Raw genomic sequence first — 17,132 nt, 5'->3', positions numbered from 1 at the left:
GCAGAGCATTTGATGAATCCTTTCTCATACACGATATAAACTTCTTGATTTAAAACACAAACCGCTCCATACAAGACACATTTTGAAAACAAAGTCCTAACGTAAAGACTATTTTGGTGAGTTTTGTGGGTTTTTTTAAACATTTCAAACACTGCAAGATCATGTTATAACTGACAAACAATGCAGGATATACATCCAAAAATTAAGAAACTGCTTGTAAAAATAAAACGTCAGAAAAAATTTACATAAATTTCACTGAAAAGGCTCAATAAAGTGCAAGCAGTAAATGCAAGGGTTTACAGAGTGAAAAGTGAAGTTTAATAAATTTGTACAGTCTGTATTGCTGACAGAGAGACACTCTATAAAAATGTTTTACCTTGACAGCTTGCCCTCATATAAAAATATATTCTAATTGCATTGCAGTACAACCAGACCATGACAGAACTGAAAACGTAATGAACACTGAAATGCCACACTCCTTTTCAGCAATGTCAAAAAGGAAGGAAATATGTAGATTTATACTACTATAATATACTCCAATTAACTGGACAAACTGGACCGGCCAAAATTATGTAGTATGGTAATTGCAAATGAAAATGATGCATTGCTACTTACTTGCTCATCGCCACTTCTTGATGAAGGCACTCAGGAGGTGCCAAACTGCCAACATGGAAATCATTCCTGTGCAAAATGCTCAAGCTTCAAGCTCTCAGTAAAGCAGAGCTCTCTAATTACCGAACAGAAGTATGAACTGCAGCAAGTTTTTTTTACATCAGAAAATATTTCATGTCATTAAATCTGCAGGTATTTGTCCTCTCACAAGCATCTCCTCCTCCTTACAGCAAGTCATTTAATTGAAATAACGAGGTGTTGAAAGCGTACCACAACTTAGGTGATTCCAGTGAAGGAAAACAAAACTTTGTAGTATCACCTGCCACCCAAAGCAAGAATTTGTTTGTAACTGGAGTTTTGTTTTACGAAAAATAATAAAGCAGACTGCAGAAGCCTTCCCAGCAGAGGGGACATTTTCAAATCATCTACCCTCCAGCCGGATTCTTTGGTGTTCAGGAATAGCTTAGTATAATATCAGGATGAACAAGCAGTAAGTATTTTCCGTCACACACTCCTTTTTCTCCTGTAAGGCCCATTAGCCAAGTTTTTCCTACTGGCAGGTATTAAATAAGAGGAGGGAAACTACTTCGCCATCATCCTTAGAGACTGAAGTCTGATCAAGAGGACCTGATGTCCCTCTTTCAGTGGAGGTTCTCCACACAGCATATTTGCAGGATTTCCATTTATGACAAGCACAGGACTATGACAAGCTTACATTCTGGCTACTCATCCAAAGTGTTAAGCTGTCAAAATTCAAAATGAGTATTTTTCTACTCAGAGTAGTCTTTACTTGTTATCCTCCAGTTTTTGCTAATGCCAGGAAAAAAAATTTATTCCCGCACAGCTAGGGCTGAGATTTTCAACTGCCCAGAAATGGCACGATGTCAGTTATTTAATAAAGCTCTGTGGAGACCCTGGTCACCTATTAAACAGTAAATAGCGTCAGTACTAATTTTGATTTTTGAAGTTTTTTTGTCTTTTTTTTTCTTTTTTAAATCCTCTCACCCAACCCCAGTTCAAATTAAATGACCCCAAATACTCACTGTCAAATAACTGATGATGCACAATTTAAATTAAAAATACCTTGTGAGAGCAGCAACTATGCAACAATAGGAACTTTAAATAAAAGCAGATTATTAAAATAAAGTCTGTATAGAATTTAACTATGAAATTATGAAATAATTTGTTTTTACTTTACTTAGGATTTCTCATTCTTACAAAGAACTGTTGGACACAACAATATTTAACTGCTGTTTTCCTGACGAATAGTTATTTTTAGCATTGTAATTAGTGTAACAGAAGACAAGTGTTTTTACATATAACAAGTAGTTTAAACAAATTTAAGAGACTTTTCTGTAGGATCATCATCAAATGATGCTCTCTTCAATAATTTGTGTAAGCCTCTAAACCACATAAAGGATAATGCACATTACATTTTATTCACACTATAAAAAAAGCACAATATACAGGCCATATCCTTTAAAGTGCAACACAACAGAACATTTCTGCAACATTCAGGTTCTTCAAAGACCCACAAAAGTAGGTATTTAATATTTAGGAACAAATCCTGTTCATAGGTGTATCAACACTGAATCTAAATTCTGAATGGTTATCAAGCTTGCCCTTGCTGTAAGTGCCACGCTAAAAGCGATGCTTATGACCACTAAGCGGTATTATCTTATCTGCTTCCATATTACATAGCTTTCATGTCTCATGTCCAAAATGAAAGCTTTTATCCTTTAGTCAGTGAAGAGCATCTGCAGAGCCCTTTATTGAAGGCAGTTCTTTGATTATGCTCAGAGAACATCTTTAAAATATACTTAGTTTCACCATACAGGCTACTGCTTCAGATGTTAAATCTGCCAAGAAAAATAACGGCAAACGGAATAGAGCAAGCATGTCTCTGAGTTGGCAGCGCATGCTTCGCTATGTTTGGCACTATCTACCAAAAGGATTGGTAACACACAGTATAAGCAAGTACCAATTTGCTTTCCACTTCATAAATATTTTTGGTTGGATGTTTTGTAAATAATAGTTGAAAACCTCATTTGTTCCTGAGATGAGCACGACAAAACAAAGTGAGCTCCATCTAAAGCTGCCAACGGGACAATCTTCTGCATTTCCAGTCTTGCTACCTGCCTGCTGAGACAGCTTTATAATCTCAATCCTCCCCAAGGCGCCACTTCTGAGACTCTTCTTGACGCACGTCTGGCCTGATCTGGTTTCTCATTCCACCGAGAACATTTGAGGTTGCTTCTGTCGCAACAATGAAAGGTTTCACCACAGTCGGTGGAATCTGGCGGAGGACTCCTCCTACTGCTCCAGTTACTCCTCTGTTTTCATGCTCACGAGCAGCAGTCTCATAGATGGTTTGGGCTGTGTCCGTGATCCCCTTTGAGAAATTAACAGAGATTAGTTACACTGAAAGAGTAACCTTTCCTAATTTTAAGGGAAACTTTAACTGCTCAGCATTTGCCTTCTTTGTGATTTGTGTTATAACCGTAGTACAACTATACTGATACAAACATGATTTAGTTCTTCTCATGAGGCTTAGAACAACACTACTATGAACTTACAGGTGAAAATATTTCATTTAACTTCTGGTGGCACTTCTTGTGTATAAGGGAAGAAGCTGTGGGGTGCTGTAAGCTATTCAGAAATGACAGATTTCACTGAAAACTCCCCAGTTGAGACCTACCTTCCTAGACACAATATCAGGTGCAACTAACTGAATGTACAACACAAAAAGTAAAATAAAAACAGGTCAGCATTCTTATTTTTAATACACTGTTGTGCTAAAGAGAGCTTTCACTTGTTTTAAATCCAGCATTATGCTCGAAGTCTAGCAATCTCAGAATTAACAGCAACTGGGGTGGACAGGGGGCAGAGAAGGGAAGGATGGATGACTTGGGGCAGGAAATCCAGTTTACATGTCTCAGAATAACAGTAAACCCTCACAACTGCAGAATACTGAACTCCTATTCACGCTTATCTGTGTAACACCTTAGTTTATTTCTGCTTCTCTGATTTTTCCATGCAAGGCTTCTGTTGGTTTAGGATTAGTGATGAAGACAGTCTTGTTCAAAACTTAAATCCCCTTCTTCATTTGGTCAGCTTAAACTAACACTGATATTTTATTTGCTGTCTTAGGAAACAATTCTTAAGTTTGGTTAAGGATAATTACTTTTGCACTCACCTCTTTTACTACACTGTATGCTTTGGCTACACCTTCCCGTAGGTCTACTGGCTGATGAGCTAAACGATGGCGAGGGAATCGTTTGATCTTTTTTGCTTCGATAAAAGTAGGCCCTGGTGATACCATGTCATATGCAGTTTCTGCAGCTGCCTAAAGACCAGAAGCAAATGCAAAATATGGAAGTAGTCTTACAGCATCTGATCACAAATTTCAACTACTAACAGGGTGACAAAATCAAAATAAAAGAATTTTAATTCCACAAATAATATTCATTTACATCAGATTAAGGTTTTGTACAAGAACCTCTGAAATGGTGCAGCTGTAACTATACATTAAGTTCCGTAATGAAAGAACGAATGTTGTAGGTTTTGGTAGGGTTCCCCCCTCATTTGCCATTCCTCTGATCTGCACAAAAAGCTCAAGATAGAAACCGAAACATTTGATCAATGGTATGTTTTTCTTACAAACACACAAGCATGCATGTAATTCCACTCATGAATAATATCACTGTTTTTTTTACTATATATGTTCAAGCTTAGTCACATCTACAATTTTTGCAAAATTAGGTGGTAAAAGTTAATTTTCACTATGTATTTTACATTAAGGAACATAAATTTATTAACACTTTAATCCAAGATTACTTTAGGGTTAAATCCAGAAAGCTTTATAGACTTTGTGTACATCAACACAATTAGTATTAGTTTTGAGGCAGTTTTTTTGTTTGGGTTTTGTTCAGTTTTTTTGTTCGTTTGTTTTTTAAATATGCACAGATAAGCTGACATTTTATAAAAAGTTAACAATCTATTATTGGAAAAATACGCAAAGAACTCATCTTTCTCAATATCAGTGATTTTTCAGTGCCACTGAGTATTTTAGTATTAAACTGTACGTTGCAATACATTAAAGACATCAAGAAGCGCCTAACAGCTTGGGTGTTCAGCAATATTGTAACACAGTTTTCTAAACGTTGCATTTGATGTCACCTCACAGACTGCTGCAAGCTTTGCCCAGTCTCTGATTTCTAATTTATACAGCTGCCCTTTTAAGACACACTCCCAACCTCAAGTATACAGCATTAAGGAATTAGCTTAATATAGAGCACCCACTAGCAACACTTCATATTTTATATCTACCTCCAGAAGTAATACACCATACCTGTATAGTCTGAACCATCCTGTTTGTCAGCTCCAGTGCTGCCATTGCAGTGGAAGTACCAAAAGAAGCCGCTCCTCTTTGAAAGCCTCTTACAATACGGCCATCCTTTCGGTACTGCTCTATTGGTAACCACACCAAGTCTTTCAGACCTTGGACTGAAAACAAAGACAGAACACCACAGTTAGAAAGTTCTCTTAGATAAGCAGAATGCCTTGAGAGGAAGTGAAAACAAGCGTCAACATTGGTTGTGGGTGTTTTTTTGTTGAGCTCTGTTTGTCTGTTTGTTTGAAACAACTGCCACGTGTGTCTGAAGAGAAATAAGAACTTACCTAACTGCACTAGAGAATGCATAGGGCCTACTCCTCCCAAAATTCCAGGTAGCTGGTTTTTCTTTATATCATTAAGCCATTCGCTGATGGCATAGGAGAACAACTTATCCACACCTAATAAACTGAAGTAAATAAAATTATTAATATTTTTTAAAAAACAAATGCATTATTCATTGAAGTAAACAAAGATGTCACTCAAACAAAAGGAAAGCTGTTGTCAAGTGTCATCTTTTGCTGCTGTTGGCCAACCCAAGGGTTTCATGTGTATATGCTTCATAAAACAGAAGTTCAAGACTGCATAGTCACATCCAGTTCCATGTAAACATACAATTAAAATTAAGAGAGTTTAGCACCAAAACTAGCACATATATTAAATACTATCCTGAAAAAAGATGTTTTGCTTGAATGCTATATATTTGACAAAAACTAGAATCAAGAAATATATGTAGTCAAAAAGCGTCTTGGACTTCAGAAATAGATCTTATCAGAGAATTTGCTTTTTGCTTGCTACATTCCATTTTTCACCATAAACTTATTCATTTTGCAATACCAATGTTAATCTACAATTCAGTACTTACCCATGTCTGTAACAAAGTCTCTTCAGCTTTAATTCTGAGCAGTTTAACTGAGCAAGCCCAATGAGAATCCCAGCAAGTGTCCCCTGTAAATGAAGTATTTTGTTACCACAAGAGTTTATTCATCCTGTACAATCTGTAGGTGAGAAATAATTTCATCATCTCAACTCCTATTACAGGTATTTCTGTCTAAAAACTGATTCTCCCCCAGTCTCCCAAATGCTACTTGTTACAGTGCTAGGAATTACGTCACATGAAAACTTGCAAAAGACGGAAACTGGCTTAATCAGCTACTCTAAGAAAAACATCTGGATACAAGAGGGCTTCTTCAGAAATATTAAGATATAACAAATTGTGTAAATATAGCTCTGGCATTAGTGTGTTACAGGCATTCTAAAGCTGCCATTTCATGTTTTGATTTCTTTGGCAGCAAATTCAAGAAGTTCCTGCTTTTACTTGTCCATATTTTCTTACTAATTTGCCATGACAGAGTACAGATCTGGTTGTGCAAACCAGATTTTGAGGTCTACTCCGTAAACTCAGTATGAAAATCAATACATATTTTAAAAAGAACTATGAGCATTTTTTTCATCTGTATTAGATTCTGCCATTGCCACTGAAGCCCATACATTACAAGACTGCAAGGGAAGTAAACAAGGGGTGGGGGGAGGGAAGACGATACTGTATCCTGGCATTAACAAGGAAGTAAATAAATTACACAATTCTAGCATCAGATAGTAGTCTCATCCTTTGATGGGCACCACAACTGTGTACAAAGATTTCTAGCCAGTCACTGAGTTGATAAATGAATGTGACTTTCAAGTCTCGTTCCGAGTTAACGTTAACTGGAGGATCCACCCACTTGTTTTCAAATTAAGAGTGAAACAAGGTTAAGCTTTATTGAAACTAAGAAAAAAAAAAAAAAAAGTTCTACATTTCCCAAGTTCACAGCAGTAATGAGCAGGGAGCATAACAATGTAACCCAGCTCATGGGGAAAAAAAACCCAAAACAAACAACATCACTTTTTTGTTCTACAGCGTCAGCATTACACACAAACCTGATCCATTGATACGTGTTTGCCGTGGTAATCAAGCCGTATTGGAACTTCTGATGTAAAACGAAATTCTCTGGGATATACAAAGGAAATTTTACAGTGAGAAACATGAAAAGGAAATAAAATTATCCTTCCAAAAAGACACCCATTGTTTCCCAACTTCCTAGGATAGGATGCCATACCCTTTTCTGTAACCCATAAATTCTCTAGTTACTGTGTTAGTACAAAGTACTACGGCAAATTCAGTTTCTCTTCGTTTATTAAGATCTCGTCAAGGTTAGCATTTATAAGAAATTTATAAATAAAATAAAATATTTAAATTAAATTTATAATAAGTTTAACAGTCTGCAAAAGCGCTACTAATCCTGCAGGTGTGTACCCTTCCCTCAATATTCACAGCATGAATTTCAGTTACAAAAAAGAAAAAACACGGCTAATGATGGTTCTGTGGGCAAAATTTAGCCCTGCAGCTGGAACTTATTAAAAAATTCTGTTGGTGATGTATGTGATGGAATAGAACCACCATCATTCTCTCATAATTTGGCTCTGCACTGCTTACCACAGTACACATCTGTTGTTAGAGGCACTTATGATCTGAATACACAGGACAAATCTTCTGCAAAACAAGCTGCAATTTTTATAATCACTTTTCAGTCAGAACTACATTAGAGTTTCTCTTGTGATATCTTAATCTTGTACCTCTCCCATGATATCCTTTTCCTTTACATACCCCCATCTCTGGTTTTATTAGATCTAATTTACATTGTTAGATATAAGAGTACAAAGACTGTTCTTTATATGTAAAACATCTCATTACTGGTTCTGTACATGCCAGAGCTTTAATTAATTTTATTTTCTTGCGCATAGCAGTGAGCATAAGTTAATAAAAAAAAAAATCACATCAGTTACCGTCCAGTGATCAAAACAAATATACTTGATTTCCACAATTGGTCAATAAACAAACAAAAAAAATGCACCTTGTCAAAATGTCTGAACAGTTTACCATCAAACTTTCTTAAAGCATTCAACAGAACAGATGCATGTCACTGGAAATTTTGTTTACCTGAAAAATACTGGCTGATCACTGTATGATGTTACTTCTTGTGAGAAATGATGATCATCTCCATTAACAACATCCACAGAATCAATGCTACCATTTTCATTCGCTTGCTTGGGTGACGAGAAAGAAATGACTGGACTTGGGTCCTTAAGGCTGCTGACATGCCTGGGCAAACTACATGTAACTTCAGCACCAGGAGACTTTTTCACTGAAGATAAGAAGTTATATACAATAAAATTGACTCATATTTTTCCCATCGATTACAAAAAGATCGTGTTTATACAATTACCATGTTCTTAGTAAGCTCTAATGCTTATTAATAGGAATTACTAACAGGACATAATTTAGATTCTCAATATATTAGATTTTCAATATATATTAGTTTTTGCATCAGATGGTGTAGTTAATTAGAAGTACTGCTTTAACTGTATACATACACTGTAATGCTTATTTATAATCTTGAACTCTGTTCCCTTCTCTAGGGGTTACACAACTTCAAGCTATTAGACAGACATACTCTTTTGTGCAAGAGGTATTAAATAATTTTGTTTGAAAAATTGATAAAAAATTGTTTTATCTAATAACAACTCCTAATATTATATACACAGTCCTCATTTTTTTCAGAAGTTCTTATTAAATATGCTCCAATTTTGGTGAAAACTTTTATACTATGGAGATCCCAGGTGTTGAAAACCTTTGTTGGTATTTATAAAATATAAAACTAAAACACCCAAAGTTTCTGTGTTCTAACAAATTAGTTACTAAAGTTGGGGTTTGGTCACTAATTCTTTTACAAACATCAGATTCACATGTGAATTTATAGACATATACACATATTAAAGGAGAAAGATGAAGCACTTTCACATTAGGTTTTTGAAAAGTATACCTTCAGGATCTGGAGTAACTAGGAGTTCTACTTCTGTAGAGAGGCTAGTGAAAAAATCCTTCAGGAAAAACAAGGCATCCTAATGTAAAAAATAAAATAGAATTAAGTTAAAAAAAAAGATAAATACACAATACTCTAACTATTATCTACTATTCCAGCTCTTTATTCCTATTTGGATATGAATCAAAATATATTTCTTCTTTCTGATCCTTTAAAAAGTGCAGAAACCACATATAAATCTAGGACAGAAACCAGAAAGACCCTCTTGGTCATTGTCCTCTGCTACATATAATGTGATTTCATAACCTGTCTAGCTCTGTCTTAAAACTCCAGGGCTGTTTTCATCATCTCTACTCTCATTTTAGAGACTATTCCAGAACCCAAGCGTTTTAATCCGTATAAACTTTTCTCTGATTTCCAATAAAAGGGTACTCAAGTATACTTTATATTCGTCTCTAATACTGCAAATGGCAGACCAATTATTCCAGATCAGATCTCGCCACTGCTTCGTTAGAAGTCATTAATATCACTGCTGTTAATGTCTTGTCAGTCAGATGCATCACACTGGTGCCTTGTTCATGTTATAATGACATCTGGACTTTCTTTTCCTTTTTTTGTTTCCAACTGATAAGCAGACAGCTTAAGTAGTTCTAACAGGAATTTCTAACGTGACCGCATGCAGCCCTATGCTTCCAACCCAGCTGTGGTTAATTTTGCAGAAGTTGTAAAGGTGATTTTTGTTTATGGTACAAAAGATAGAAGACTTAGAAAAGTAATCAGAGGGAACATATTTCCTCACTAGATGGCAGTATGTCCATGCCATTTTTCTATACACAATAATTACAAACTATACAGAGTTCCATTTTTCCAATAGTAAAATGAAAACCTAGTCTCTAACGTGTACTGAGGGAAACAGAAGGCAAGTATGGAACTCCTAATTGTGCTCTTGAAAAAACCCACATCTCTCCACAGATGACAAATTAAGCAAGAAATGTCTCAAAGAGTAATAACTGCACTTTAAACGTGAATGCACAAACATACATAGCTTCCTCACTGGTGCGGCAAAAAACCCCAACTGTTTCTCATGAAAAATACATTGCACAAAGGCTTGCTAAAGAAAGTAAAACAATTTCTCCCATTTCTGTTCTTCATGCCACTGCAGTTGAAAGCAAGACCATAGCGTCCAGAGCATAGAAGCAGACCTCAAGTGCCCTTGACAAAATTCTGGATTAATGATTAACTTTTTTCAATTAAAAACACCAAACCTACTTCATGAACAAACACAGCAAGATCATTCAAGAATAAGTATATGCTTTTCAAAACAATAGAGATCATCAGAACTCTCAGGAGGTAAACTGGTATTATTGAATACAAAGCCAGGTCTACAGATATTCTTAGTTTTTAAATTTAAAAAAAAAAAAAGCTAGTCTCTGTAATAGCTGGAGCAGAAGGAAAGTTCTAACATGGATATAAACAGAGCAGCAGAGATCCAAAGACATGTGTGATTGATCATAAATAAAAGAGGTATCAAACCAAGAAAACAACCCCATAAAACGTCTATGATGGTTACAGGTATGTGGTAAAAAAAGACAGTATCATTAAATAAATAAAAGCTTGTTTCATTTTTTTACATTGGCATAACCAACCTGGTCAATATTGAGGCGAAGCGGCATTAGTGAAACACGTAAACAACATTCCTGCGGGGATCTACCAGACTCTGGACGGACATGTAATGCTTTAACTGTTAACTGAGAAAAAGCAACAAGATAAATAAAAGTAGTAACATTCACAATTTTTAAGTCTCAGAACGCTAGCTAGAAAAACATTTATTACAAAACCTCTGTACTAATCTGATTCCACTTACCAATTATAAAGCCAGTGTTGAATAACTAACTTATGGATTTTATAAAAAAGAAAATTAAAGTAAGAAAACCTAAAAAACCCACATTCATAAATCCTTTATAGAATCAGTAAGACTACAGTATATCACTAACCTACAACTCTGCAAGTGTAAGTGAACAGTCTAATCATACTCATACAAGCAGATGTTAGTTCAAAAACAAAATCTGAAGGTTACCAACGTAGTCCTGCACATCTACTTTTTTTAAACTGACAAAATCTCACAAACATTAATACCTGACATACTAATATTCAAAATTACTTTTAAATTAGTTTCAATATCCACAAGCAGTTGAGCAAATAACTATCAACAAGTTCTATTACTCCAGCGTTCCTTCTGCAAGATTAAGAAATGTATACAATCTCCACAATGATAGTCCAACCACTGTAATTATAATGAATTGACGGATTCCACAAACATACCATATTTGAATGCGCTTTTCTGGGCATCTCCTTACTGCAGTAGAGATAGAGAAATTTATTCATCTGTGATGTAGCTAAACGATCTCTAATCTCCAGGTCTTGAACAATAAAAACCTGCCGTGACACTGGCTGCTCCAACAGACTGGATTCACCTTCTGCACCACCTGGAGGGTATACCTCATGCTGGAATTTCACCTTTTAAAAAGCAAAGAAAACCAGCATAATCAGCTTCTGTGAAAAACAACATTTAACAATAGAAGAGAAGGCTCCGGGGAGACCTTATAGCAGCCTTCCAGTACCTAAAGGGGGCCTACAGGAAAGCTGGGGAGGCACTCTTGATCAGGGAGCGTAGAGATAGAATGAGGGGTAATGGTTTTAAACAGGAACAGGGGAGATTTAGATTAGATATTAGGAAGGTGAGGCACTGGAACAGGCTGCCCAGGGAAGCTGTGGAAGCCCCATCTCTGGAAGTGTTCAGGATCAGGCTGGATGGGGCTTTGAGTGACCTGGTATAGTGGGAAGGTCCCTACCCATGGCAGGGGGGCTGGAACTGGATGATCTTCAGGGTCCCTTCCAACTCTAACCATTCTATGATTCTAATATTACTTAAAAAAAAAGAAAAAAACACACAACAAAAAACCCCCCCAAAACCCCAAAAAACCAATAACCAACCAAAAAAGCCCATACCACACATAAGAAATTTAAAAGCTATCTACTATTTCAAATTTACAGAAATAATACTAGGATTTCTGAGAACTATTCAGATTTTTGCACATCTAGCAGTAGAAATCTTCTAATTCCTAGTTGTGTACATGTTCATATTTTAGGATGCAAATTTGAGCCAAAACAAAGAGTCAGTGTAAGGCAAAGAGCAAGTTTTGCTTTTTGTTTTAGTATGACTCTGCTTTTTCTTCTCAATCCTGACATCTTTCTTACATCATGTTGAAACCTGTACCGGGCAATCTTGCAGTTCTTGGATCCTACGGCTTCTACGCTTAGGAAAGTAAGGTTTTTTCCCCCTATCAACAGACTTCTCACATAGCTTCTTCCAGTCTCAGTTTCCTTTTTCTTTACTCACTTTAGCCCATAGAAACTCTGATCCATTACCTTTCTTAAACTCTAAAGAATTCTGAATTCCCTCCTTTTTCTCATCTCTCGATATAATTCTCATTTTCAATCAAAGACCTGTGGTTACCTACAAATCGTTCCCTGTCTCAATGACCCCCACCGCATCCTTGCCCGCAATGTAGTGAAGCAGAGGACACATCGCAAGCTGAACAGTGGCCTCTACTGCCCGGATACTGATACGGTAAGAAACACTGCATTTAAGGGCCCTGTATTCAAGATACACGTGATAATGAACATTTTCAGTGTTGAAGAGAAAAATAAATGTTTATCATAAATACTGCTCAGAAACTTTATGTTTTTGACACTCTTCTTAATTTCTTGTTTAAGCATTATTAAGTTTTGTACCAAGTTAGGGATACAAGTCGGGCGGGGGGGGGAGTAATTATGCCTAAGCACTAACACCAACTCATTAAATACTGGCAAATTAGGAGAGATTGCTATACTTCTACATAGGAAGTTTTCCATGAGAAATATTAAATGCTTCCTTTTTTTTTTTATTGCAATGTCATGGTTATTTTAGAAAAGCCTAAAATAACTATCAAACATTTCTGGCAAGTTTGAAGTGATAATGAGACGAATTTTAAGCTCTAGAAATGCACACAGATGCATTTAGTTTTATGTAGTATCTTTCACGTTTATAGAAATGTTTGAGAAAACCTTATTTTAAAAAGGTTTTGTTATTGATCCATTTAACATGAAGTTTGGTTAATTCCTTGCCAATATTCTTCACAGCACCAGAATCAAGCATCGAGTTTCCATGTGAGAGCTAAGCACAAGCTTAAAAACCAAGAAAACATACTTGTGCCTGAAGGGTGCTAAATATGTTAGGGGAAATAGAGGAATGATGACGTGATATAACTGGATGTTATTTAATATCCAGTTATCATCAACTGATACACCGAATGTCTCAACAGCTCTACATCACGGTTGTTTTGCTAGAACATATAATTTCATAACAGGTATATCAATTCAGAGCAGAACTGAAGACAGAAAAACTGAACCGCAGTCGTAAAACGTGGCTATAAATAAAAACTTTAAGAATATTATAATAAGTATCCTTCATCTTTAGAAACATGTTTGTTCAGCAAGTAAACAATACTGTGCTAGAAGAACAAATACATTTTTTGTTGAACAAATTCTAAATTCATCACCTTCAATGTGATTGCGTAGTTGTAGATACTAATGGAAGAAATCCTACTGAATTCTAAAGGAAAGCTGTTATCAAAAGGATATAACGTGTAGAGATATTCACACGCGCAGTCATGGCTGAAGCCATTTCTGTCATTCACCTTGCTTAACTGTATTTCCATTAGGAAGTCTGGGTTTCTTCCTCTTCCCCCACTTGCTGTAGTCCGCCCATGTCTCGTTGGTGTATGAGATGGAGAACTATGGGGACTTCTGGGGAAATTAAAAAGAAAAATACACTTTCGCAGGTTAAACTTAAAGCTATCTCACTGTTAATCTACAAGCATGTATGTTTCACTGGATACAGCTTAATAGTATTTTAATGGTTTCAAGAGAAAAATGCTAGGAAATACAAAAAAATATTGGAAGCTGTGTTACTATTAACCAAATAAATACTTTCTTTTTATTGTTGAAGTAATGCATACTTAGCAGAATGCTACGTGTATGCTTCCCACCAAATTAACATTCATAAAGCATCTCCTTAATTTTGGGTGCAGTAATATTACTCACTCTTTAGTTTACATGACATCCTGAAATCCAGACTCCAGCTACCATAGCAATAGTCTCTTATGCTCCTTAAGCCCCAATCACTTTAGGAAAATTTAACTTCCAATATAACCCTTAAAAACAAACCCCATCCCTCCCATCCCCCCAGAAAACACCAAGACCAAACCCAGCTTGTCCAGGTTAAGACACAGGAAAATCAGAACAGAACACTGGTGTGTGGAATAGGAAGATTCTAAGATGATCTTTAAAGTCCCTTCCAATCCAAACCATTCTATGGCTGATTCCTTGTGAGGAGGGAGCAAAGCAGCAAGTGAGAGGGACTTGAGATTGAATAGTGAGATTAACCTCAAATCAAAGGCAAACTTAGTATTTTTAAATGTTCTAATCTACAGAAATACATCAAACACTTACATGAAACTTTTAGCTGGAGATGTTGGTGGTGCAGTCCCAAAATCCCTTCCACCATAAAGATGCCAAATAAGAGAGATTTCCTTTACAACATAGCGTACTAGAGGAACAGGAAAATGAAGGGGAGCTTTGCTTGTGTCTGTTTTTTTAATAGGTTGGCTGAAATGATTTTCCTTTATGATAATTGCATCATCAACCATTATTTTTATTACTGGTTCTTCCTCTTTTTCCTAATTAAAAAAAAAAAAGAGTATATAGCATTGAGAAGGTGAAATCTGCTTTCTTTACTGAGATGTCTAATTATTTTCTATGAAAAGGAAAGGAATAGAGGAACTATTCTGCACTGTCTTCTAAAGCTTATACAACACAGGCTTGTTTTAGGAATGATTCTTATAAAGTAACTTAAAAACAAAAGCACATAAAAATAAACTAGAAGCTGAGTAGTTAAAAAAAATATTCTCATCCAAACTGTAAACAAAACAAGCATTGACAACAAGCAAAAAAACATGGAAGAGGCCAGGCTACCGTATTAGCACTTTTGGAAACAAACAAGCTCGAAGGTAACTGGGCAAATACAACTTCTAATTAGGGATCCATAACTGCTTCTGTCTATTAAGAATATAACCAGAGATACTATGAAAAACATGAACACAAGCTGTTTTCAAAAAGTTTGAGTATAGTTTCCTAAGTCTTCTAATGCAGTGGACAGACAGTAGTGTAAAATTACACACAAGCTTTTCTCTGAGGTTTGGCAAGGATCTTAGACCCATAAGAGCATTGAAAGCTTAGACTACGAGAGAAATGAATAAAAGATCAGAAGATGTGCAAAGCTGCTATTATGATAGCTACTGTATTTTGCTTAAAACATTTTTTTCCTAACTATGCCATTACTGTAAGTCAAAATGGCCATGATAAAACATGACTAAAATTTAGGAAAACTGCCAATATCGTTTAATGTAATATTCGGATCAGAGAACAATTACATACTGCTGAGATATAGAAAAATCATATATATTTGAAAATACTTGCATCCATTCCTAACAGTAACAATGCATTAAGTCCTTTCAAATGTAAACATTATTTTTCTGCTAGTCTGCCCACTGATAAAAGTATCATTAAACAATCACAAAAAGCTATGAAGTCTAATCTGTCCAGGTCTTGCATAGCCTTTTCTCTAATTCAGTTTATATATGGATTTTTTTAGTAATTCTCAAAGCTTCTTACAGCCACAGCAACTTTGGGTGCAAAAAGAATACAGAAATCATCGCTTTCTGCAGGAACATCTCCCATGGCCTCATTTATCAGGTGATGAGTGAATGAAGCATAAGTGGGACTTGGCTCTTGTGAGACATTTCCGCTTTCGTCTGGAAACAGGAAGAGATCTGAGCAAGATGGCTCCTGAGTTTGAGATCTGTCATCCAAAACTCCTGGGAGTTGAAGGAGGGTGGAGAAAAAACATGTTTCACTGGAAAAATCTTTACAAAATATGAAAACATAACAGTTAAATAAAATCTTTTACTTCAATTCCATCAAGAGAATTTGCTTATTATATCTTGAGTCAATTCCTACTATAAATAAAATACAATTTTCAAAAATTAATCTACTGTACAACTGGAAGTGATTAAAATATAATCATAACTATTTACTAGTAGAGATGAACTGACAAAATATAGAAAAACTATTTGTAAAAAGCCCCACAGAGACAAAAAAATTGTGTTGTGTCCAAGTTTCTCATTCTGGTAGTAAGACCACAACATCAGTAACTTTCAGTACTACACCGACTGCTCACCACCCACCACCGAAAAGACGACCATACGTCATGGAAATACTGAAATTCTCCATTTGCAGCACAAAATCCTTAGCCAATTTAAACCTTAATTTAACTCTAGCCATGATACAGAAACCATAATCCCATGATAAAATCAATTATCTTGTTTTATCTGCTACTTGAAAAAAATTTCCTCAGAGCTAAAAGTTCTTTCTGTGACTCAGAACTGTACCATCCTCCTGGACTGCCTTCATACACAGAAGAGAGGTCTTTGATTCCTCCATAGTGCAGTATGCCATATAAACTTACACCCAAACTCCTCGAGAATTTGGGGTCTTGACAGAATCCCACAAAGTCAGATTCCTTCCTTGCTGTTTTCAGTATCTCAGTAATGTGTATTTGACTAGAATCTTAAATTATTTTTGCATTACTGTTATTAAAAGCAAGAATCCGTTTGATAGTTTGAAGACTTCCGATATTAAAAGGTACGTTCCCATTCTTGTCGCAGCATCTCTGCATACACAAAAATTTCAATTTCCTTACAGAAAAGTTGTTACTTTATGTGTACTGATGCCTCCAGAGGATTCTTACCATTGGACTCTGGCTTCATGGCAGCAGCTGTCTGTTGAGTCTCAATTTCCTCCATTGCATCACTCATCAAATCCCGTAAAATCTGTTGTTCTGATTCAGGGAGGACTGTTCCGTGGGAAGATGGTTGGCTAAAGGTCTCTACCTGTAGGAGAGGAACTACACATAGTTACATCTTAAAGACAACTACAATATCATGCTGAGTAAGATTTTGCTAAAACGGCTTCATACGCAGCTCTTAAACTGCAAGAAGTAACACCTTAACTTTATGAATAATCAAGTGAGCTAAAACTCCAAGCTAGACGATTCATGAACTAGGTTAGAACATTAAGGTTCAGGATATTTAGATTATCAGAGT

The 17,132-nt window shown here is 35.9% G+C and overlaps 1 protein-coding gene across 4 annotated transcripts in view; it reads right to left on the bottom strand.

Moving 5' to 3' along the window:
- Nucleotides 1-2,032: 2,032 nt before the first annotated feature.
- The window catches only part of ATG2B (autophagy related 2B), a 48,805-nt gene continuing 33,705 nt past the window's right edge, over nt 2,033-17,132 (bottom strand). For 2 of the 4 annotated variants that reach the window (XM_074584064.1, XM_074584069.1), the window contains 14 exons: nt 16,778-16,919; nt 15,643-15,893; nt 14,422-14,648; nt 13,608-13,716; nt 11,191-11,385; nt 10,515-10,616; nt 8,869-8,947; nt 7,986-8,190; nt 6,926-6,995; nt 5,871-5,953; nt 5,293-5,414; nt 4,964-5,118; nt 3,809-3,958; nt 2,033-3,004 (listed from right to left, as the gene is read on the bottom strand). In XM_074584064.1, coding sequence (XP_074440165.1) covers nt 2,774-3,004; nt 3,809-3,958; nt 4,964-5,118; nt 5,293-5,414; nt 5,871-5,953; nt 6,926-6,995; nt 7,986-8,190; nt 8,869-8,947; nt 10,515-10,616; nt 11,191-11,385; nt 13,608-13,716; nt 14,422-14,648; nt 15,643-15,893; nt 16,778-16,919 — 2,121 coding nt within the window. In that variant the 3' untranslated portion in view covers nt 2,033-2,773. The remainder of the gene's footprint in view (nt 3,005-3,808; nt 3,959-4,963; nt 5,119-5,292; nt 5,415-5,870; nt 5,954-6,925; nt 6,996-7,985; nt 8,191-8,868; nt 8,948-10,514; nt 10,617-11,190; nt 11,386-13,607; nt 13,717-14,421; nt 14,649-15,642; nt 15,894-16,777; nt 16,920-17,132) is intronic. The other 2 variants (XM_074584065.1, XM_074584066.1) reach the window with 2 other exon arrangements.

This window comes from Larus michahellis, chromosome 4, assembly GCF_964199755.1.
Source record: "Larus michahellis chromosome 4, bLarMic1.1, whole genome shotgun sequence".
Lineage (NCBI taxonomy): Eukaryota > Metazoa > Chordata > Aves > Charadriiformes > Laridae > Larus > Larus michahellis.
The sequence above is the reverse complement of the archived record's forward strand: the minus strand, read 5'-3'. Positions and strand labels throughout refer to the sequence as shown.